General features: G+C 38.6%; 2 protein-coding genes across 3 annotated transcripts in view; one reads left to right on the plus strand and one right to left on the minus strand.

Moving 5' to 3' along the window:
• Window positions 1–17,468, plus strand: part of amotl1 (angiomotin like 1) — a 39,540-nt gene extending 22,072 nt beyond the window's left edge. For both annotated transcript variants that reach the window (XM_039654262.2, XM_039654264.2), the window contains exons 8-12: window positions 290–480; window positions 6,263–6,379; window positions 7,117–7,310; window positions 12,098–12,493; window positions 16,509–17,468. In XM_039654262.2, the coding sequence (XP_039510196.2) occupies window positions 290–480; window positions 6,263–6,379; window positions 7,117–7,310; window positions 12,098–12,493; window positions 16,509–16,612 (1,002 nt within the window). In that variant the 3' untranslated portion in view covers window positions 16,613–17,468. The remainder of the gene's footprint in view (window positions 1–289; window positions 481–6,262; window positions 6,380–7,116; window positions 7,311–12,097; window positions 12,494–16,508) is intronic.
• Window positions 17,469–21,236: 3,768 nt separating this feature from the next.
• LOC120464690 (alpha-(1,3)-fucosyltransferase 4-like) lies at window positions 21,237–22,988 on the minus strand. Its single transcript, XM_039654178.2, has one exon. The coding sequence runs from the start codon at window positions 22,388–22,390 to the stop codon at window positions 21,251–21,253; it is 1,140 nt and encodes a 379-aa protein (XP_039510112.2). The 5' UTR covers window positions 22,391–22,988; the 3' UTR covers window positions 21,237–21,250.
• Between the last annotated feature and the right edge of the window lie 36 nt (window positions 22,989–23,024).

Genomic DNA, 23,024 nt, shown 5'->3' on the forward strand with positions numbered 1-23,024 from the left:
TTCCTTTAAATTCAACTGAAAAAAAACCTCATACCGGTTTGGAACAACTTGAGGGTGAGTCAGTTAATAAAAAAATTTGGGTGTACTATCCCTTTAACAGGTTGGTGCAGATCTGTTTATGTAATAGTAACATTCATTCATGCCCAATCACATTATCTGTTTGCCACGGATGGGAGTTGTGCAACTACAACAGACCTAAAGGTTAGAGAGTAATTATCCAGCCCAACATTACTCATAACCACTGACTGTGTGTGTGTGTGTGTGTGTGCGTGCGTGTGTATGTGTGTAGCGCGCTGGTGCAGCCGTTCCCCTCTCTGTGCGTGAGTCCAGTGCTCCTTTGCTACTGGATCTGCTAAGGGAGAGAGAGGAAAGGATTCTGGGATTGGAGGCTGATATGACATGCTGGGAGCAGAAGTACTTTGAAGAGAGCGCAATGAGACACTTCGCCATGGAGGCCGCAGCTACAGCCTCAGCACAGAGGTCAATACACACACACACACACACACACACACACACACACACACACACACACACACACACACACAGACACACACACACACACACACACACACACACACACACAGCTTTCTATATAAAGACAATTAAATTAAAAAATTAAATCATGACTTCATGTTCAAGTTCACTCTTGTAGTTCGGTTTGCTTGGCTAGTTTAGTCCGGGCCAAAAAAAAAAACTTTTAGTCCTCTTGGTCCACTTATTATTTACATATGCATTTTTACACCGAACCTAAAGATTCCGAACCTGAACGCATAGGTATATATTTACAACCTGATTGGTAGGCTTTTTTTACATATACACTCACCTAAAGGATTATTAGGAACACCTGTTCAATTTTGCATTAATGCAATCTAATGCATTAAAGGGTTAGTTCACCCAAAAATGAAAATTAAGTCATTAATTACTCACCCCCATGCTGTACCAACCCCGTATGACCTTCGCTCGTCTTCGGAGCACAAATGAAGATATTTTTTATTAAATTTGAGAGCCGAATCACTACCACATAGGCTCCTAAGGGAATGACACTTGACGGCCCAGAAAGTCAAGTGTGAGGACAGTGGCTCAACTATAAGTTTATCAAGCGACGAGAATACTTTTTGTGCGAAAAAACAAACAAAAATAACGACTTTATTCGACTATTTCTATTTCTTCCTTGTTGGCCTGAAACAAGACTTGAAGAGATTTTCACGACGCATGCGCGAGAACTGAACTGAAGTAGTTGAAGGAGATCTCAATTCTCTCGTATGCGTCGTGGAAATCTCTTGAAGTCTCGTTTCAGGCCAACAAGGAAGAAAAGGAATAGTCGAATAAAGTCGTTATTTTTGTTTGTTTTTTCGCACAAAAAGTATTCTTGTCGCTTGATAAACTTATAGTTGAGCCACTGTAGTCACATGGAATATTTAAACATTTTCTTCATTGACTTTCTGGGCCGTCAAGTGTCATTCCCTTAGGAGCCTTTGTGGTAGTGATTAGGCTCTCAAATTTAATAAAAAATATCTTCATTTGTGCTCCGAAGACGAACGAAGGTCTTACGGGGTTGGTACAGCATGGGGGTGAGTAATTAATGACTTAATTTTCATTTTTGGGTGAACTAACCCTTTAATGAAATCTAACCAACAAATCACATGGCAGTTGCTATAATGCATTTAGGGGTGTGGTCCTGGTCAAGACAATCTCCTGAACTTCAAACTAAATGTCAGAATGGGAAAGAAAGGTGATTTAAGCAATTTTGAGCGTGGCATGGTTGTTGGTGCAAGACGGGCTGGTCTGAGTATTTCACAATCTGCTCAGTTACTGGGATTTTCATGCACAACCAATTCTAGGGTTTACAAAGAATGGTGTGGAAAGGGAAAAACATCCAGTATGCGGCAGTCCTGTGGGCGAAAATGCCTCGTTGATGCTAGAGGTCAGAGGAGAATGGGCCGACTGATTCAAGCTGATAGAAGAGTGACTTTGACTGAAATCACCACTCGTTACAATCGAGGTATGCAGCAAAGCATTTGTGAAGCCACAACACGGACAACCTTGGGCTACAACACCAGAAGACCCCTCTGGGTACCACTCATCTCCACTACAAATAGGAAAAAGAGCTCACCATAATTGGATAGTTGAAGACTGGAAAAATGTTGCCTGGTCTGATGAGACTCGATTTCTGTTGAGACATTAAGATGGTAGAGTCAGAATTTGGTGTAAACAGAATGAGAACATGGATCCATCATGTCTTGTTACCACTGTGCAGGCTGGTGGTGGTGGTATAATGGTGTGGGGGATGTTTTCTTGGCACACTTTAGGCCCCTTAGTGCCAATTGGGCATCGTTTAAATGCCACGGCCTACCTGAGCATTGTTTCTGATCATATTCATCCCTTTATGGCCACCATGTACCCATCCTCTGATGGCTACTTCCAGCAGGATTAATACACCATGTCACAAAGCACTAATCATTTCAAATTGGTTTCTTGAACATGACAATGAGTTTACTGTATTAAAATGGCCCCCACAGTCATCAGATCTCAACCCAATAGAGCATCTTTGGGATGTGGTGGAACGGGAACTTCGTACAACACTGCTGTGTGCTGGGCTAAATGTGCTTGTTGTATGTGTGATGGTATTTTGACCAGCTGAGCACTCGTGAAGAGCTTAAAAAATGTGTGAAGGCAGCGGCAGGAATCCCTACATCACACACACACACACACACAGATCTGCTGTAAGGAGACGTGGTTCTGATGCCTTAACTGAACTGTTATGAGCAACATCAAGACTATGACGAGAAAAAACAGGTATGCTTGAGCATTTTGTCCTTTAGGGTCCGGGGAAGCGAATCGAGAGACCCATCTTTTCAGCCGTCTTGGTCCACTTGTTGTTTACACTTATTCAAATAACCTCACTAACAAAGCAATCGCACCAGGGTTTGCTTTAATCAAATCAAACCTGACAAATGTGAACACATCCTTAAAGCCCTCCATGAGAGAGCCAAAGGTGATCAAATCACTATTAGAAAACCCAAGGGCTCTTTCTTTGCATTATGTTCTCATCATCATATATTCAGTTTTCAATGTGTTTCATGTAGTTACTTGTACAGTCTATTCTTGACCTATAATTAAACACTGAAAACAGATACATGTTGTTCAACACAATCATCTGACGAGATCTGGATTTTGTTGGCATGTGCCAGTGCCACTAAGACTTGTGAAGTGTGCTGCTTGTTAATATTAAGTGAAGCTGGTAATGCTGTTTGTGGAGTTATTTAATCCTCCTCTGCTGAGATCTTCAGATATTTATTGTCTTTTCTCTTCATTTGATTTCATTTAAGAATGTGGCTGAAGTCAGTTGTAGTTCTTGTGTTTCTGCTTGTCTCTTTTATGTTCTCTTCTTTCCTGCAGTGATTCTGCTTGTAACAGGCTTATTAAGGATGAGATGACTCTATATTTAATATACACAGATTTTATGACTCAGATACGGTCCAGTTCTGGTTTATTTCTTTGCTCTTGGCTGACTTGTGCCATTGCTATGGCCTGCTTGTGGCCCAAATCTGGCAAACAGGAGTGAGCCACACAAGGGCCGTCATTCCACACTGCCAGATGTAGGCCGGATCTGGGACGTCAAAATGTTGCTATGTGGGTAGTGGCATGCGACATTGGCAATATTGCGGAACATGCTGTTATGGAATATGTTGTGGTACCTTTAGTGACTGGAGATGAGCAGATATACTGAGGTAATTGTGACACAAAATCCTAAATAAATAGATTAATTGAATGATTTTAAAAAATATACAAATTGTGGAGCAAATGACCTTGTCTTCTGAGATATTGTCACTCTGTGGCAGGACTGCTATGTTGTCAACAAGAGCTCCAAGTCACACAACTAAATCTAGCGTATGATTATGATAATGAGCAGAACCTGTCTCATTTTTATTTGAACGAACCCAATATGGTTATGGCTAAGTAAGATTTTTTTACCTTAAAATAATGTTTCCAAAATAGTTTCAGTGGTTCATTAAGTTGTTACAGGGCAAAAGGCACTTCTGGATTCACTTTGCGGTCCTATATCTGCTATAACCACATAACCATATAACCATAAGATTGGCAGATCGGGTCACGTGTCTGTAGTTCTAATGACACATAAAACGACAAATTTGACTTGCTTTACGTCAAGTGTTACAATAGAGAGCCTAAGTCCCTCCCCTTCTGGTCGACCACCATGGGACCTTATTTCGGAAAAATATTGAATGGTAGTCAATGGTCGTTTGAATTGTGCCCTGAATTACACATATGATGTTTGTCAATTTAAAAGATACATTTTAAAGTAAAGAAAGTCGCAGTTTGATGCAAAACCTTTGACGTATAAGACTGTGAAAATACGTAATTACAAAGACTACAAACCCCAAAGGCGCACATTTTCTCTCAATGAATGAAGCTAACTTTACTGAGGCTGTCTGTCATTGTTTCTTCAGTCTTACGTTATAATCGTAACATTACGCCGTCCTACCTGAGTGTTTTGTACCAGACTGCACACACACAAGCAGCGGATCTCGTTTCGCTTCCCGGGAGATGTAGTTCACTGAGCGATTTTCACATAAAACTAAATGTTACTCTTCTGTTGTATGTCAAACTGCGACGTTTTTGACTTTCAGAATTATCTTTTAAATTGACAAACATCATATGTGTAATTGAGGGCACAGTTCAGACGGAGTTGTCTCTCGCCATTGACTACCATTCATATTTTTTCCGAAATAAGGTCCCATGAGCCGGAAGCGGAGGGGCGGGACTTAGGCTCTCTATAGTCATTATTTTATTTTTCTTTGTTTATGATGTCGCAATACATTATACTTTCATGAAATCATGCAACATATTCTACCATGTCTGTGGACATCGTTCATTCCAAAGCTGGTGCTGTTATTATTTACAACAGCGGTAATGGAGAATTCTGCTTCCAACCTGGAAAAGTTACTTGGTGTTGCTTTAATGAAAGTGAGCTAATGTTTGGAAAACTTTAGTAAACATTTAACTTCCATTTTCTTTTCATTTTCTAAGTTGACATCAATCTTTTTTTTCTTGCCAAGGTAGTTTTAGTGTTTGGTAGTTCATGGAAGATGAATAATAATAATAATTTTATATGATAAAATAGCTAAGTGATGTTATTAATGAGATATGGCAGACTGATCAGTCTGCCTGCTTCCTGACATGGATCCCAGTTACTGAGACAAAATAAGAGCACTACATGGATGGATGGAGACTGTCTACCTTTAATAGGTCAGGTCTACCCCAAAATTTGGACAATTATCTAAAGCCCATATTATTCTGTGGACATCATTTGAACAACCGGCCATTCATTTACGATAACCTACAATGTATTGTTTACGAGCCCCTTTCTAAGATAGGTGCAGTTAAGGAGGGTAACAAAAATGACAGAGAGAGAGAGTGAGAGAACTCCCGTCTTCAGGTCCCAGGGCTGGCGCAAAGTACGGCGACGCCAGATTTCAAAGTAAAAAGATATAACAAGTTTTATATAAATAATCAGTGAATATAAACAAATAAGACTTCATGAGGGGAAATGGACAAAATAATAAGCATAAATCTTTTGACTTTGAGGGGAGTACTTTCTAATCTTTCAAAAGTAAAATTCAAAATGAACAACAAATATCTGAGAACCCAGGCTCAGTCGGGGCCCAGTTCTCCTCTGACAAACGAACGAACAATGTGTGATTATGATTCAGGCAGCATTACAGGTCAGAGGTCGATTTGGATCAGAACATTCACAATATTATCCAGTTCCATCTGGTTGGAGGTCGGAGTCACGCCGGTATGGAGACGGATTTGTTGAGGTGTCCATGAGGCCTTCACAGAACCTGTGCAGCGACATCAAGAACACGAGCACCAGGAAAGCAGTGACTGCGCACCTTACCCTTACCTGAGGTAGCACGGACCTCAGGTAAGGGTAAGGTGCGCACTCACTGCTTTTGACACTTAAAAGCTCTTGACACTTCAGTTTTTGATACGTTGGGAGTAAGAATGGGTTTAAGTGGATGCATGTTTATGTGGGTACAATACACACATTTTCTTCTCTCTTTCATTCCTCGCAGACCTCCATTTAATATATTTCTGCAGTACAATCTTGTTTACACTTTCTAAAATTGTGTACATTTATTTTTAATAATGACAATGAAGAGATTAAAAAATATTAACTTTTTACAAGTCGTCTTATTTTTGAGTTTTGAGAGATTGAGTGAGTGTGTTGTGTTTTCAGAGACACGACTATGATCCAGCACTCCCGCAGTGGCAGTTACAGTGACAGCTCGCTGTGGTTGCATGAAGACGACAGCAGAAGCCAGAGCAGTCGGCACTGTCAGGACGTGGAACAAAGGTGAATGCTAATAAACGTAATGCTCATGTAAATATGGTCACAGTATAAAACATGTTGCCCAGGCATGTGACTGTTTGCAGAAATCTTAAATACATTATATTTATCTATTTGCCTAAAATGTAAAAATTCTATATTAAACACAAAGCACTGAACAGACTATTAAAATGGTGAGCAAATAATCTTATTGGCTGCAGATTGAGCAAAGGCCAATCAGCTTGTGGCATGTGTTAATTATGAGATATCATGCATATTGAATGTAAAGGACCAATCAGAGTTTCATGACTGAACTAGATCTAGATCAAAAACAATAACTTTATATGTATTGATGAGTACCCCTTCTCAAAGTTAACAAATTAAGCAGTTACTCTTTTACATAGATAGCCTAACATATTAGGTTCTTTAATGATGTAATGTGTAATGTAATGTTTAAGTCTGCTTGGTCAAAAACCAAAAAAGCATGTAAATGAATGTTAATCAGGAAAATAACATTTTCTTATCAAAGGGATAAAATGTTGTGTAAATGAGTACACCCCCCTGAAAGTTACACACACACAAAAAACCAACAACTAAATAAAACATTTTTTTGCTGCAAATTAAAGGCACTTTCTTTAAAAGTCTTTAAAGTCAACAGGGGAATATGTACATTACAAACAAAACATTGTTATATAGCCCCAGTGTTATATAGCCCCAAAAAAGTACCCAATTACTTTAATTAGGAATTCCTCTGTATATCACAGAATGAAGGACTTGCATGCTCAGTTGCTGGAGAAAGACGCCATGATTCAAGTTCTACAACAGCGTTCCCGTAGAGATCCGACTCCTCTGCGTCCTGCCCGCTCTGTGCCCTCCATTTCCATAGCAAGTGGACTACACACACGCCAGACATCACAGGCCGACCACAGAGACCAGCACAGCTGGAAAGGCAGTACAAGTGAGTATACAACAACACACAGATATAGTTACACTCTACAATCTGATTACAGTCCCATGCCTCATTTTTCACAAAACATACAGTATGAGTGAATGACTGTAACTTTGTATGTGTATTATATTACAATTTTCTAGCATCTTCTGCATACTAACACATTTACAACAATGGCTGTATAATCATACCTATGTATTTTATAATCAGTTGAGGACTGTTGGCGGACTCATACACAACAAGGATAGGATATTTCTTAATACACAATTAAACTTTACACTTCATTCAGCTATATCTTTTATAGCAATAGCTAAAACTGAAACAATATTGAGTAAAAACAGTGAAATTACAAACTTTAAATGAACTTTTAAGCACTTTTAATTACTGATAATGATAACTCACAATATCACACAAAGTCAAATCCTATAAATGAAGCTAGCACATTACATTTGAAGACACCTATTACCTTAATTAATTTAATTTTAAAAACTGAAAGAAGATATACATTGCAGTCAAGAGTTTACGTGACTAATTAAGTGATGATTGAGCATTAGTGATGAACACCTGCTGTTAACAAGCAAAACCAGGAAGGAAAGAAAAATGCAAAAACTACATCTTAAGACACAGCCTTCTGAAATCAACTGATACTAAATCTCTGAAGATCTCAGCAGAGAAGGTTTAATCAACTCAATAAACAGCATTACCAGCTTCACTTATTCACTTACTACATTACCGGCTTCACTCTGTTAAACACTTTTTTTGTCTTTTGTGCCATAACAAATGTGTTTTACAAACACACAGGTCACAGCAGCCAGAAAAAAGCATGTTTGCAATGGTCAAGAGCCCAACTAAAGCAAACGCTAATCTCCATCATGATGACCTTAAGAATTGCTTAAGTTTAACTTTTGTAGATGTCTGACAGAAATAAAGTCAAACTGGTTAGTAATAAGTGAAGTTGGTAATGCTGTTTGTGGAGTTGATTAATACTCCTGAGATCTCCAGAGATTTAATATCTTCTTTTATCTTCAGTTAAGTCAGTTGTAGTTCTTATGTTTCTCTTTTCTTCAGTGATTATGCTTGTTAACAGCAGGTGTTCATCACTAATGCTCAATTATCACTTAATTAATCACCTAATTATACAGTTATTATCCAATTATCATGTTGGGATCTATAAATATTCTATAACTCATTCAGTTTAGTTCTGTTTCAGTCATTGTGTCCACATAACTTTCGGTAATATTTGAGTACAGTGAACTCAATTTTATTTAATACATATAACTGTTAGGTTTTACATTGTACTACTCAATCCAGAGAGATTCTAATTCAAATCCATTTAACTATATTGTGTAAAGCGACAACAATTAATAATCAGAAGTTCACTAGAAATCTATTAGTCCACTTCGTGTATACAGACAGGAGCCATCTTTGGAAAACAGTCTCGATAAGTCGAACCCTGAACGACATGGCAAGTGAGCTGAACTGTATGAAGTTCAGCGAACTTCTGAACTGTTCGTGGTTCGACTGGTCTCCTGCCTGTATACATGAAGTGGACTGTCTTTATAAAATATCTTCTTTAAACTGTCTGTACACTTACAAAGTTCTCAATGCTTCGTTTTGCATGTAGGGACCCGCATTATGTTACTGTGTTAGTGTGGGGCTATTTTGAGCCTTGTTAGTGGTATTAGCTAGCAATTTCTTTTTACTTATTATATGCCTCCATATACTAGCGTTATACGCTAAAAAGTTTTTAGAGATAAAACTCTTTACATTTGATTATCATAAAAACAAATCTCAGAGAATGGTCGACTAGGTACCAATGTGTTTATAGACCAAAGTTTTGCGCTCCTTTAATTAACTATTTGCAAATGATTTGTAAATACTTTATTTATTCTTATTATTCAGTGTTACCGTTTTATTAAAAGTGTTTAAGTTATCCAGACTTTTTGCTGCTTATTGATTATTAATGACATTGCAAATGTCAAAAAGTCAGTGACAATGCAAATTGAAAAAAAAAAGCTACTGTCATGTTATGGAAAAATGTAAACAAAATAAGTTAATGTAAATTAAGTTTTTAAGTGATCTAATTTGCACAATTTTAAATGAGGACTTGACTGAATCCTGTTGATGCCACTCTTTATTTGAAAAAAAGTCTGGCCTGTTGTCCTCTCTAGAATATTGGCAATATCGGCATGACACGATCTTGAAGACATCTGACGTTAACAAGCAGAATCACTGAAGGAGAAAATCTAATTTTTTAAGACACCATTATGGTGATCAGTGTTTGCCTTAGTTGGGCTTTTGACTCTGTTAACATTAGATTTTGTTTAGCTGTTGTATCAGAATTATAACTGCCAGATGAACAAAGATAAAAGTTGATCAAGATGGTGGTGGTTATGTTTTGACATAATCATAATTTGATCTGAATCACAAATCTCACTTAGAGAGTTATGTCTACCTTGTTGCAGCAAAAGATGTTTCAAGCATCAATCAGTTTGTCCTATTTCACTATTATTGAAGGTTAAATTTTCTTAAAATTGTCCACCTACTTATTAAAGAATGGCTTCATTGACACTTCAGTTCAAAAAGCGGGCATTCCAGGGTTCTCAGGATGCTTAGAACACATCAATGTTATCTGGCAATGAATTCAATCAGCTAAAAAGGAGAGGAAGGATCTCCATGTGACATTCCTAGATTTGTCTAATGCATATGGTTCAGTGCCACATGAGCTTCTTTGGGCAGCATTTTATTTTTTCAGAGTACCAATGTTAATAACAAATTTAGTAAAAGCCTATTTTGGAGATTTGCAATTTAGTTTCTCAACTCCAGAATTCAGCACTACAAGGCAATGCTTAGAGGTTGGAATAATGGGAGGATGCACCATTTCTCCACTGGCTTTTACCATGGCAATGGAATAAATCATTAGGGCACCAAGATGGGTAGTAGGAGGAGAGCGCTTGGCTTCTGGGATGCGACTACCACCAATCAGAGCATACATGGATGACATGACAACCATGACTACAACAGTAGCCTGCACTAATCGGTTATTGGGGAAGATAACCGATCATACTAAATGGGCACGAATGCAATTTAAGCCCTCTAAATCAAGGAGCATCTCGATAGTTAAAGGAAAAGTAGTAGACAAAACATTCTTCATTAATGGTGAGGCAATACCAACAGTTTCTGAGGAGCCAGTGAAGAGTCTTGGGAAGAGTCTTGAAGAGCCCATTAAATTGGGGATATCGTGGGACAGGTACAGCATGGAAGTTTTGGGCTCAATTTAGCTCCTTCTAAATGGCACAAGGCAGGCCCAGCTCAAAGGAGGAAGCTGGTAGTCAATGAGGTACAAAAGCAGGAGGAGAGGATGAGGTGTATAAAGGCCATATCCCAGGCCAAGCAGGGAGGGTGGATGAGATGGGAGAGTGTGGAACAACGTAAGATGGGCTGGCAAGACCTTTGGTCAATGGACGAGAGTAGGATCAGTTTCCTTATCAGGTCAACATATGATCACCGCAGAACCTAAACCTCTGGGTGGGAGAGGATCCCTCTTGTCCTTTGTGTTTATCACCTGCTACATTAAGGCACATTCTGACTGGATGTAAGGTGTCTCTTAGCCAAGGTCGGTTTACTTGGCGCCAGGAGCAAGTACTGCGATGTTTGGCCTGTTCTAGCAAAACATTACACACAGAAGACTATATTACCAAGAAAAGGTGTTAACCAATTCTCACCCAGGACAACTGGAAGCTGCTAGGGACTGGAAAATGCTGGCTGATCTTGGTCAACGGCTTATTTTTCCACCACTAACCTCCGACCAGATATTGTTTGTGGTCTGGATCAGCACGCATTGTTCAACTGATAGAGTTAACAGTGCCATGGGAGGATGCTGTAGATGAGGCATATGAGAGGAAGAAACTGCGGTGTGCTCATCTGGCCACTAAAGCAGAACAGTGAGGATAGAGAGTTCAGGTTTATCCAGTGGAAGTGGGTTGTCGAGGATTTGTGGCACACTCTACAGCCCGGTTCCTAAGAGACGTCGGATTCAGTGGCCAAGAGTTGCGTCGCACAGTAAAGAACTTATCTGAAGCAGCAGAAAGGAGCAGTAACTGGCTGTAGTTGAGACAGCCTTAGTCAAACGGGTTGGTGCGTGTGGTTGGGTTGCGGAGAGATTGTGAAATTGTGGTTAGGTCACGTGAAGGAGCAGCAGGAGGGATGTAGAGGTCAGTAAGCTGGGCTGTGTTGGGTGGGGGATGAAGGAGGGTGACTCTGGGATGCCAGAGTCACTGTCGAGCCCTCTTGAGGTGTTGTGGGCAAGTCGACGAAACACTGAGGACTGAAGGTACCCCTTGAAGATGTCCCCTACTCGGCTCAATACAGATGGTTATCGTGCTGGTCCACTGGGGAGACCACACTATAGTTAAATAAATGCATGATGGGACCCATGAATAAGTTTTGATTGGTGGCACCCAGAATGCACTGCAACATGCTTTATTATTTTCACCATTGTTGAGATTTACAGGCTGATTAGTGATGTTAGTGTGTCTAAATAAAATACTATTTCAAAGTCTGATGAAACACCACTTAACTTACTTAAGCTGGACTGTGATGCTATTTTCTTCTAGAAACAAAGTTGTTTGCATTATTTTGTTGTTTGCATTATTCTGTTATCTCTGTAAAGCTGCTTTGAAACAATCTGTATTGTAAAAAGTGCTATATAAATAAATGTGACTATAGCACTCATCACTACTATGTGACCTGTGTTGCTAGACGTTTCACTAAATGGTTTGTGTTCTTGTTTGCAGATGTATTCCGAGGCAAGGACCAAGTAGAGCACATCCTTCCCCCTCTGCCATCTCTTTCAGTCTCTTCATCTCTGCCTGACTCCTCTCTTTCATCTCTTCCTCCATCATTCTCCTCTCTGCCTTCCTCTTTTCTTCCCTTCTTGGCCTCTGCAAGTTCAAACACATCATTAATAACCTCATCCTCCAGTGTTCCCCGCTCCTCTCTCCCTCCCTCTTCCTCTTCCACGTTACCCTTGTCCTCATCTGTCTCTCTTCTGCCTCCTTTATCATTATCTCTCCCCACCACTCCTCTCATGTCCCCTCATTCTAAATCAGTCAGCAGAGACAGCAGCTGTCAAACAGGACCGAGTCCAAAGACCTTTAGCGGCGGAACCTCCACAAGGCAAGAGAAGAGAGGTGAGACAGCCAGAAAGTGACAATGTAGCTTTGGCCACTTTACTAGGTATACCTGTTCAACTGCACTTTAACGCAAAAATATAATCAGCCAATTATTAGCAGCAACTTGCATTGCATGTTCAAAATGATCTGCTAAAGTTCGAACTGAGCGTCAAAGTGGGAAAGAAAGTTAATTTAAAGGGTTAATGAACTGAGAAATCAAAGTTTCCTTGAGCTTTTGACATCTAAGAGGTCATCATATTATAAGAATATCCTGTAAGTTTCAGAACTGATAACGTCCATGTTGACAGCAGGCTCAGCAAACAACTTGTTTTTTAAAGTGGGAAATGACGACAAAGAGGATAAAACACCACCATGCAGAAGAAGATCAACGCCTACTGGGTTGAACATTTAGGGGCAAATCATTCCGGTTGCCAGTTTTCAAAACAATTTTTCCTACGTGCACTGACGAGTGAGTTGAAACTCCTTATAATATGCAAAACTGCTATCCACTCACAGCAGTGGATGTTTACTTCCAAGTCTTCAATGTGAGACACCCATAAAAACAGAGCGTTTTTGAGCTAGGCTCAAAACTAGGGTAGAATATAGCCTATTACTTATTAATTTTGACGTTTTTGAATGTAAAAACCAAGCGAACGTCATAAGTTGACCTCAGAAAACAATATAATAAAATTTGAAAAGCCAGTTCATGACCCCTTTAAGTGACTTTGAACGTGGCCTGGTTGTTGGTCTGATTATTTCAGTAACTGCTGAACTGCTGGGATTTTCACGCACAACCATCTCTAGGGTTTCCAGATAATGATCCAAAAAAGAGAAATCCAGTGACTGTCAGTTCTGTGGGAGAAAATGCCTTGTAGATTCCAGAGGTCAGAGGATAATGATCAGACTGGTTCAGCTGATAGAAAGACATGAGTAACTCAAATACATACTAGTTACACCCATCTGCAGAAGAGCATCTCTGACCACTCAACACATCAAACCTTGAAGCAGAAGAGCATCTCTGATAACACAAACACATCAAATCTTGAAGCAGAAGAGCATCTCTGAACACTCAACACATCAAACCTTGAAGCAGAAGAGCATCTCTGAACACACAGCACATCAAACCTTGAAGCAGAAGAGCATGTCTGAACACACAACACATCAAATCATGAAGCAGAAGAGCATCTGTGAACACTCAACACATCAAACCTTAAAGCAGAAGAGCATCTCTGAACACTCAACACATCAAACCTTAAAGCAGAAGAGCATCTCTGAACACTCGACTCAACACATCAAACCTTGAAGCAGAAGAGCTTCAGCAGCAGAAGACACACCAGTGACACTGAAGATGCTCTTCTCAAAACATGTCTCATCTCTAAAACATCTGTCTTATATCTCCTGTCAGATAAAAACAACAAACTGAGACTACAGTTCACCAAAACTGGACAATAGAAGATTACTGTAATAGAAAAATAGTAAACAACATGAAAGCATGGAGAAGTCTTGCCTTAGTAGCCCCTTTTTCACCAAAGGATTTTGAGAGCCGGTTCGGAGCCGGTGCCTGCGCGCGAACCAGTTCTTTGTGTTTCGACAGCCAAAGAACCGGTTCTCGGCCAGGAGAACTGGTTCCAAAGTGGCACCAACTCTTTGCTGGACTAGAACCGTTCTTTTACCACGTCATGCTTACATCGGGGGCTGGGGGCGGGTTTAGATGTGTTCTAAACATCTTTTCTGACCATAATAAAGGATCGCAAAAAAAAAAACATTTGCAGAAACACGATGGAGTCCACCTTTGTAACTGTTATGCTTGAAGTTAACGCAAGCGTTTCTATTTTTGTAAAAAAAATTTATTACATTATATTATATTATTTATTACATTACATTTCTTACATTATAAGCAAAGAAGAAAACAGTCACAATATAGAACAGATAAATGGAAAGAAAAAAAGACACAAGACAGGGGTACATAACTTATCAGAAAAGATTACATATCAAACGAAAAGATTAAAAGACTTTTTTCATATTTCAATTGTTTTTAAAGCTTTCTTGGTACACGAGTTAGAGATATTCCGAAAGTAATGTTTAATTTGCAAGCGTTTCTAGCGTTTCTAAGACGTATGGCGATGTACACAGTGACGTAACGACGTCGTTCCCTGGGCGCTCTAGTCAGTGGAAAAACAAATAGGTTCTGAAGCGGTTCGCAGTTGAACCAACTCCGAACCAACTTTGAACCAGCACCAGTTCCGAGCCAGTTCTTTTTTTGGTGGAAAAGGGGTAACAGTCTCAGCGGTTCAGGCTGCTAATGGTGGAATGGTGTGTGGAAGATATTTTATTGGCACACTTTGGATCCCTTAGTACCAACTGAGCATAATTTAAACACCACAGTCTTCCTGAGTCTTGTTGCTGCCCATGTCCATCACTTTATGATCAGTGTATCATCTTCTGATGGGCTCTACCAGCAGGATAACAGGCCATGTCACAAAGATCAATCATCTCAAACTGGTTTCTTGAACATGCTCTGTACTGAAACTGACTCCAGTCACCAATAGAGCAGCTTTGGGATGAGGAGGAACAGGAGATTCACATCAAGGATATGGAGATGACAAATCTGCAGCAGCTGATGATGATATCATGTCAATATGGACCAAAATCTCAGAGGAATATTTCCAGCACCTTATTGAATCTCTTCCATGAAGAATTGAGGCAGTTCTGAAGGCAAAATGGGCTCCAATCCTGAACTAGCAAGGTGTACCTATTAAAGTGAACTGTGAGTGTAAATGTGAGAGTAGAGTGTTCCTTGACAATGAAATCAAAATTGACTATAGTTATTTTTTTATTGAATCATCCTGTGTTTATTTTAAATATATTAGTTATCCGTGCACATTATAATTTAAAAAAGACATGCCCTTGTAATCTTTAATCAAAAAATTACAGTTTTTTTTACAATCGCTTGGACACATTTCACAATACTTGTCACTCTTTCTACACTCTTCACACAGTGATCACAACAGCAGTCTATGAGAGCTAAACTGAAGGTCATTTATCATAGTTTTTTGTACTAAGCAGGCCAATTTGCACATTTACATTCTCTTTTCAAAACTTTTAACAGTAACTGTATAACTTCATAAACTAACAAAATACAAAAATGAACAAGACAAAAACTTGCAACATTTCTACAGTAAAATCATATTGAAATATACTCTGGGTTTAAAAAAATTTATATTATCAAAACAACTAGATGTAACGGAATATCTACACAAGTGTCTATTCATTCCCATCCATTCAAAGGAGGAAAACAGAGGAATAATTTTGTACTGTAATGTATACATGGGCTTTGTAACATATACTGCATTGAATTATAAGCAGTAGAGTATCATTCTTGTTTTGTAAATAACTTTTATGAAGTGTTTTGAGAGTTTTAATGCATTTTGAATGTGAAATTAACTGCTGTGCCAAGATGAAAGTTGGTTAGGAAAATTGTGTAAAGAAGAGTTTTTGATATAATGACCAAATCATTGAGAAATGTGTCCTAGCGATTATATAAAACTGTAATGTGAACTGGAAGAGTCATTGCTTCTACATCTCATATGTGGTGATGTGTGTACCGACAAAGCGAGGGCAAGGTTGTTCAATGGCCAGATGAGTTTTACTCTCTCCTTCCCAGAAACCTGTCACTCACATGAATCAATTATCCATTTAATTTGTAATAGAAAAGAAAAGTCGTTGCATTTTCCATTTTTCATGGCAATTTTAAAATGAAGCTCAAATGAGATCAATAAGTCATACAAAAGTAGCAGGTCTTAATGAGGGCCAGTTGGGTTAATAAAATGGATATCTTGATGCTGTGAGTGACACAGTGACCTGCACCTTTTCCCATAAAAATACTGAAAAACAATGACTAAATGATTCTTTAGACAAAATACGCTATAATCGAATAGTAGTAATAATGCTAGTATCTAATGAAATAATGCTAGAAGAATGGTATCACTGAAAAAGGTTTGACAAAAAAGTAATTTGAACCCTTTATGTGCAGAATGTCCACCCAGACAGGCTAAAGGCCTAGAAGGTCGAGCAGCGCTGAGGAGAGGACAGAAGATGCCCCTGCCTGACCAAGATCCGCTGGAGATCCTTATATGAAACAACAACCCTGTAAATATCATTCCTACAGACAGGACAGCACTTCTGAGAGAGGCAAGAGGGAGTGAGGGAGACAGAAAAAGGAAGGGTGACAACATAAATAAAGAGATGATGTAATAGAACACAAACAGACAGACAGAAATTAGATATTTCCTGTCAAAGGAAGCACAAAGTAAAAGCTGGAATTCAATATTGTGCCTCCAAAACACTTAGAAACTGAATTCTATTTTATGTCCATTTATTGAGGAGAAAGGCATTTGCCCCGGCCTGTTTACTTGCATACTCAATGTCTTAAGTTCTCGTCTGTCTTAGTTTATCAGCTGCTGCATAAGTTCCACAGAGCTATATAATTCAGAGAAATATTTTGTGTGATTTTTTATTTTTTTTGTATGGAATTGTTATGTGTACATCTAAATGATTGAATGCTGTTGATCTTTTTTTTGTTTTGTGGCAGATTTGCAGAAAATAAGCTTGTTATTCCTTTTACAGCAATAACTGCTGTTTTGCATCATGATTCATGTGTGTTTTAATTGCCTGAAAAAAAAAACTTTATTTAATTGTGTAAAACTGTTCTTTGGCTGGGAATATTTTAGACTGCTAACTTGCACTGCTACAATGCTAAATGGTGAAGTTGTCAAGGGTCAATAACTACTGTATGTTTTGCGTCCAAAGACAATTGCATGATTGATTAACTGTTTTCTCTAGAAGTCATCTACCTTAGTTTTACCACTGTCTTACCAATTTCTAATTTAATAATTTGTTGTGGTTTTCATTCTCCAAATCCTTTATCATTTTATTCTTTTAATAGCTCTGGTAATCAAAGCAATACAATAAAATCACAGTGTTCTGTATTACAGATTTGTCTTAATTATATATTTTACAAAATCACAGTACATACACACACCTCATTATCAAATTCTACATTCTCTAAGGAAAAACTCCAACCTTTACACAGAGCTTTTAAAACCAACATATTTAGTGAGAAATTGATCACAAAGGGTCAGTTATTTTATTAATAACACAAATAAAACAGCATGTTTACATGTTGCAAAACAATCATCTGACACTCAGTTCATCTACATTTTGAAAAGAACAAATAAAATAAGCAAATTGGGCAGAGATGCAATATGTGTGTGAAACATGTTGAATTATAGTTTTTGGTTTTCAGCTAAACATTTTCTGTTGCCAGGTACTTGTACAGATTACTGTACTAATTACTCTCTATAAAGTACTTACTCTCTAATTTCTTTCTAAATCCCAAACAAACCTGAAGATACAAGGATAGGCAGCAATCTGAACTTTTAATTCATTTACATAAATAATATAAAATTGCATAATTTTTTTTGTGTGAAAACTTTATTTTCGTTTTACAAGAATAAAATTCATTTTTTTTTTTATTTTTTTTTTTGTGTGTGAATATTTTCGTTTTACAAGAACAAGAACAAACACAAACATGTGACAGCAATACACTTTCTGGCCACTGCCAGGGCTAATTCCAAATTTTTTATTTGAAATATGTTAAGTGGTTTATCAATTTTCATGAAGTTCCCCAGCAAGCACAATTCTGTGTCAACAGGTAATTGTAAACAAACTCACTAAAAAAATGTCTTACGTAGGAGTTTCTATTGAAGTGGCATTTTCAAACAGAGACAAAACAGTTTTGTCATTTTGGGCTGCAAAGTTATATTTTTTTAAAATTGGGTAGTTGAAGTCCCCCTGACTTAGTCCCACGTCAATTTCTCCAAGGATATTCTTGGTACCTTGTTAGTCCAAATGAATTGTCTTTTTATTATCCCATTTTTTGTCAGTGAATGAAAGATCCGCAACCTTGGCAAAATGTTAATTTTAATGCAAATAATCCTCTCAATCAAAGTGATGGGGAGCCTAATCCATCTGTGTAGATCTTCCTCAATTTTTTTAAATGATAGACTATCGTTCATCTTTGAATTATAATTTATTTCAGATTCCTTTTATATTAGGGTCCCTTCTGATTACCTCTGCCAAAGGCTCAGTTTCAGTTTCAGTTTCAGTGGCAATTTCTCAATGGCTAAGGCAGACAGACTTGGGGACAGTGGATATCACTGTCTACTGGATCTATTTAGGGAAACCGGTGCCCATCGTAGTAATCCTTGCTTTGGGTTTATAATATAGGGTTCTCACCCAGTTAATACATAGTTGTCCAAACCAAATTTAGTTAATACCTTAAATAGGGTTTTATGGGTTATATGTAGGGTTATATATGAGGATAAGCTTTTTCCAACAGTAACATTTCCTTTTCCAACTTATCAATATATTGTGTGTTGCTTTTTCAGACCTTTTGTATATAGGATATTATCTGTCCCCTCAGATACGCCTTTAACGTATCCCATAAAATGAAACTGTTGGGAGAGGAGGCACTAAAACAACTTCAGTCGAAAAGAAATTAAGGTTTTTGATGAAAACATGCAGGATTTTTCTCCATATTATGGACTTTACTAGTAACCAAATGGTTCTCGGTCCAGAAGACAGTTTCAGTGCAAACTGCAAACTGTTCAAAGGGCTTTAAACGATTCCAGACGATGAATAAGGGTCTTATCTAGTGAAACGATCGGTCATTTAAAAAATAAATAAAAAAGGTTTAAGTTTTATAAGCACAAATGCTCGCCTTGCTCTGTTCTGTGATGAGCGTTCATGACTCTCCTGTTCGAACTTGTTCATCAAAATGAACAAATCTTTTTTCAGAGTCATGACTCGAAGGGTCCTAGATAAGGGTCCCTTATTCATCGTCTGGTGTCGTTTAGAGCCCTTTGAAGCTGCAATGAAACTCTCATTTGGACCTTGAACCGTTTGGTTCCCATTGAAGTCCATTATATGGAGAAAAACCTGGAATATGTTTTCATCAAAAACCTTAATTTCTTTTCGACTGAAGAAAGAATGACATGGACATCTTGGATGACATGGGGGTGAGTAAATTACCAGCAAAAGTTTTTTTAAAAAGTGAACTACTCCTTTAATCTGGTCCCTTATGAATGTGCAGAAATCTGGGAACAAAATGGACAAGGTCAATGGTGAGTGATCAGATAGAGTTCTAGATAAATATTCATACTCTATGAAATAGCTGGGTGGACAATAAGAACAAATCAATTGGGATTTATGAGGGCATGCATGAGTAAAATAAATAATCCCGAGTCTGAGGGTGCATCTGCCTCCAAAATCCCCTCCTATAAGTATATTTCGCTGCCCCACTGCAACTTTTAGAAATATATCTTGCATTAACAATTCATCATCATAATTAGGTGCATATAAATTTAGCAGTGACCATTTTTCCGAGAATATTCCACAATTAATAAAGACATAATTTCCTGATGGATAACTGATAATATCAAGTATTTCCCGAGGTGTGTTTTTATTTATCAAAATGGTCACTCTGGCCTTTGACGAATACCTGCCCCATGTTCCTGCATAGTGAGGTGAGTATAGGAAAGCTATACAAGATTGTAACTTTTTAAGATATGTCAAACCCTTTTTCTTTTAATCTGCCCATTCAATCCATTAACTTTAAAGCTGACAAATTTCAATACTCTATCCATAAAAATTTTGTTCACAAACTTCCTCTGACCTTACAGAGTTTACTGAAATTACAGTAAACAAAAGCACTTGAAAGACAGTATGCAACATATAAGTGGAGCGCATACATTATTCATTCTTGAACTGACCAATTTTTTTTAAAGCAGAAGTTTACATTAAAACATAGTCCATATCATGCAAATTTTGATGTTAAATTCATTATTGTGTCTATATGGAATTGTTATATACAGTATTTAATGCAATTAAATCAGAGTAATTTAATGACTAAAAAATGAGGGAAAAGGAAACCCATAATTGCTTAATTAAAATCAAGTCAAAATCGCTGATCCTGTATAACTATATGAGTCTGGGCTCATCTGCTGTTTCTGCGATTGTGAAAATACATGCTTATACAAAGTGTTGAGCAAGAGCGATTTTCACTTGATTTTGACATAGTCCGAATTCTACAGTGTAGGAACATCAAAGACTGACAAAACCCCCTCTCAAATTGGATGTGGGCCCCCTCTCAAAAATGAAATAGGCCTATTTCACCTTAGATTTCCAATTGATATTTACGGATGTAGGATCAGCAGATCTTAAAGGGATACTCCACTTTTTTTGGAAATAGGCTCATTTTACAACTCCCCCAGAGTTAAACAGTTGAGTTTTACCGTTTTCGAATCCATTCAGCCGATTTTCCGATATTTAGAAGAACATCAGTAACCAGACAGTTTCTGGTCTCATTGACTACCATATACTATAAAATATATACTATAAAATACTATAAAAAAAAAAACAGTAAAACCCAGCTGTTGAACCCAGGGAGTAGTAAAATTAGTCTATTTCCAAAAAAAAGTGGAGTATCCCTTTAAACATATAATTAAATTTGTAATCCTTCAGACCAGAGAAAAAAGGGTGAGTGCACAAGATTAATTATGAGATTGTATTCAAGATTGTTAAATGAACAAACATATCCATAATAACAGAAAAATCCCAATTCCCAAACCTGCAACATATGTAAGACATTGTTAGGTAAAAGTGAAAGAGTAGGTGTCAAATTATACTGACACACACACACACACACAGGGAACATCAAGACTCGAACCAAAGGGCAATATCAGACACTGATTTGTACTGGCGCCTGCTGGCTTGGACAGCTCTACAGGCCATACAGTAATGCTCCGCCCAGAATGACGTCACATGCACTCTGTAGTGACGCGTCCAGTTCAGGTAACGCAGATAGAGGGAGGGGTTTCGGTCCAGGTGTTTCAGGTACGCGGCAAGAGCCCGCGGGCCACTGAAATCTTGAACGTGTATGAAGGCATCAGCGGGAAGAAAAAGTTCATAATTCTCCCGTGGCGGTCCCAAAACCACTGGCACTGCCCCTGATAAGAGAGCGTTTCTCCACAGTTTCTCCGTGATGTAATCTGTGTGCAAAGAGTTCTCGAATGCCAGGTAGAATTTATACCGGGATACGGTGCGCACTACGCTATCAGATATCAAATCACGCGCATCACGTCCAAAAACATCCACACGTACATATCGCCGGAGATTCCGATAAAATCGCACCCTTTCGTGTTGCTCATTCCAGTTGCTAACTATCCACGCGACGATTCCACGCCTGTGCCGCGCACTCACCTGCGGAGTCTCTCTTTCTCCCCTCCGGGGCTGCAGGTAACCATACGGCAGAAACACGTCCGAGCCTCGACGGTATGACATGGTAAGGTTAAACACCCCATCTAGACCAATCAAAGAGCCGGAGTGACTCGGAGATTCAAAGTTCATCCAGATCCACTTCTGGCACGGCGGCCGCGGAGCGCTGGGGAGGCTCCATTTGCGCATCAGTTCGCGGTGGTGTATAATAACGGCATCAGCGCGGGTGTACGCGCTTCTATTCGTGGTTAGGGTACAATCCTGGATACCATAAATCTCAGCACAGTCGGGCAGGGGATCCCGGTTACCGAAGGGCCTCCACCAGATCAGGAGCGTCACATTGGATTTCTCGGCTCGCAACTCACCGTGCGTGAATGCGTCTAACCGCGAAAGGTGGAAATACGTTAGACTTAAAACGAAAAATCCTATCGCATACCACACAGCCAGAACGAAAACCCACCAGTATGACCTCGGAGCTATAAACACAACGCGACATTGTTTCTGTCGGTACGCACTGCTCACCTTTGTACGTATATCTGAATGATTCGTCGTCTGTCCCCGTCTGGAGTGGGTGTCCATAGTAGGCTACATATGTCCTAAAAGTGACACTATTGTCCTTCATCCGTTCTGCACAATTGACTCATGAACATCAGAGGTAAAATGCGTTCTTCTGTCAGTCCAACTTGTTCATCTGGTTTTGCTCTGAATGTTGAATTGTTTTTCTTGTAGTGTATGGATCCAGGAAAGCTCGTTATGAAGCTGAAAGCGCTGTTAGTTTGCAACGTCCTTATTGAGACTGAGTGTGTGTGTACTTTATTCTGATTTAGTCTTTACTGTTAGATTACAGGTGCTCGACGTGGCAGCGGGGTCAAAATCGGGTGACATCTCAAAGGGGTCTTTGTCTACATCCATGGAGCCACGAGTTTAGCTTGAAAGCAAAATAAATCCACCTACTTCAACATCTCTCTTCACCATAGGAAGTAAAAATATATGTATATATTAATGCATAGCTGTGACTATCCACCTATTTTTGTATATTTTAATGCATTTATTCTTGTGTGTATTCTTATGTTTTGTAGGTTTGCATTTATCGTTGTAAAACATTACGGTCAACTTGTGCTTCTAATAGTATTTAAGTTGGGCACTGTATTAAAACAACAACTGTATACTGTTTAATTGTCATTTTTTATAGTGCCACTGAATTTGTGGATAA

Source organism: Pimephales promelas, chromosome 16 (assembly GCF_988280905.1).
Source record: "Pimephales promelas chromosome 16, fPimPro1.hap1.1, whole genome shotgun sequence".
NCBI lineage: Eukaryota > Metazoa > Chordata > Actinopteri > Cypriniformes > Leuciscidae > Pimephales > Pimephales promelas.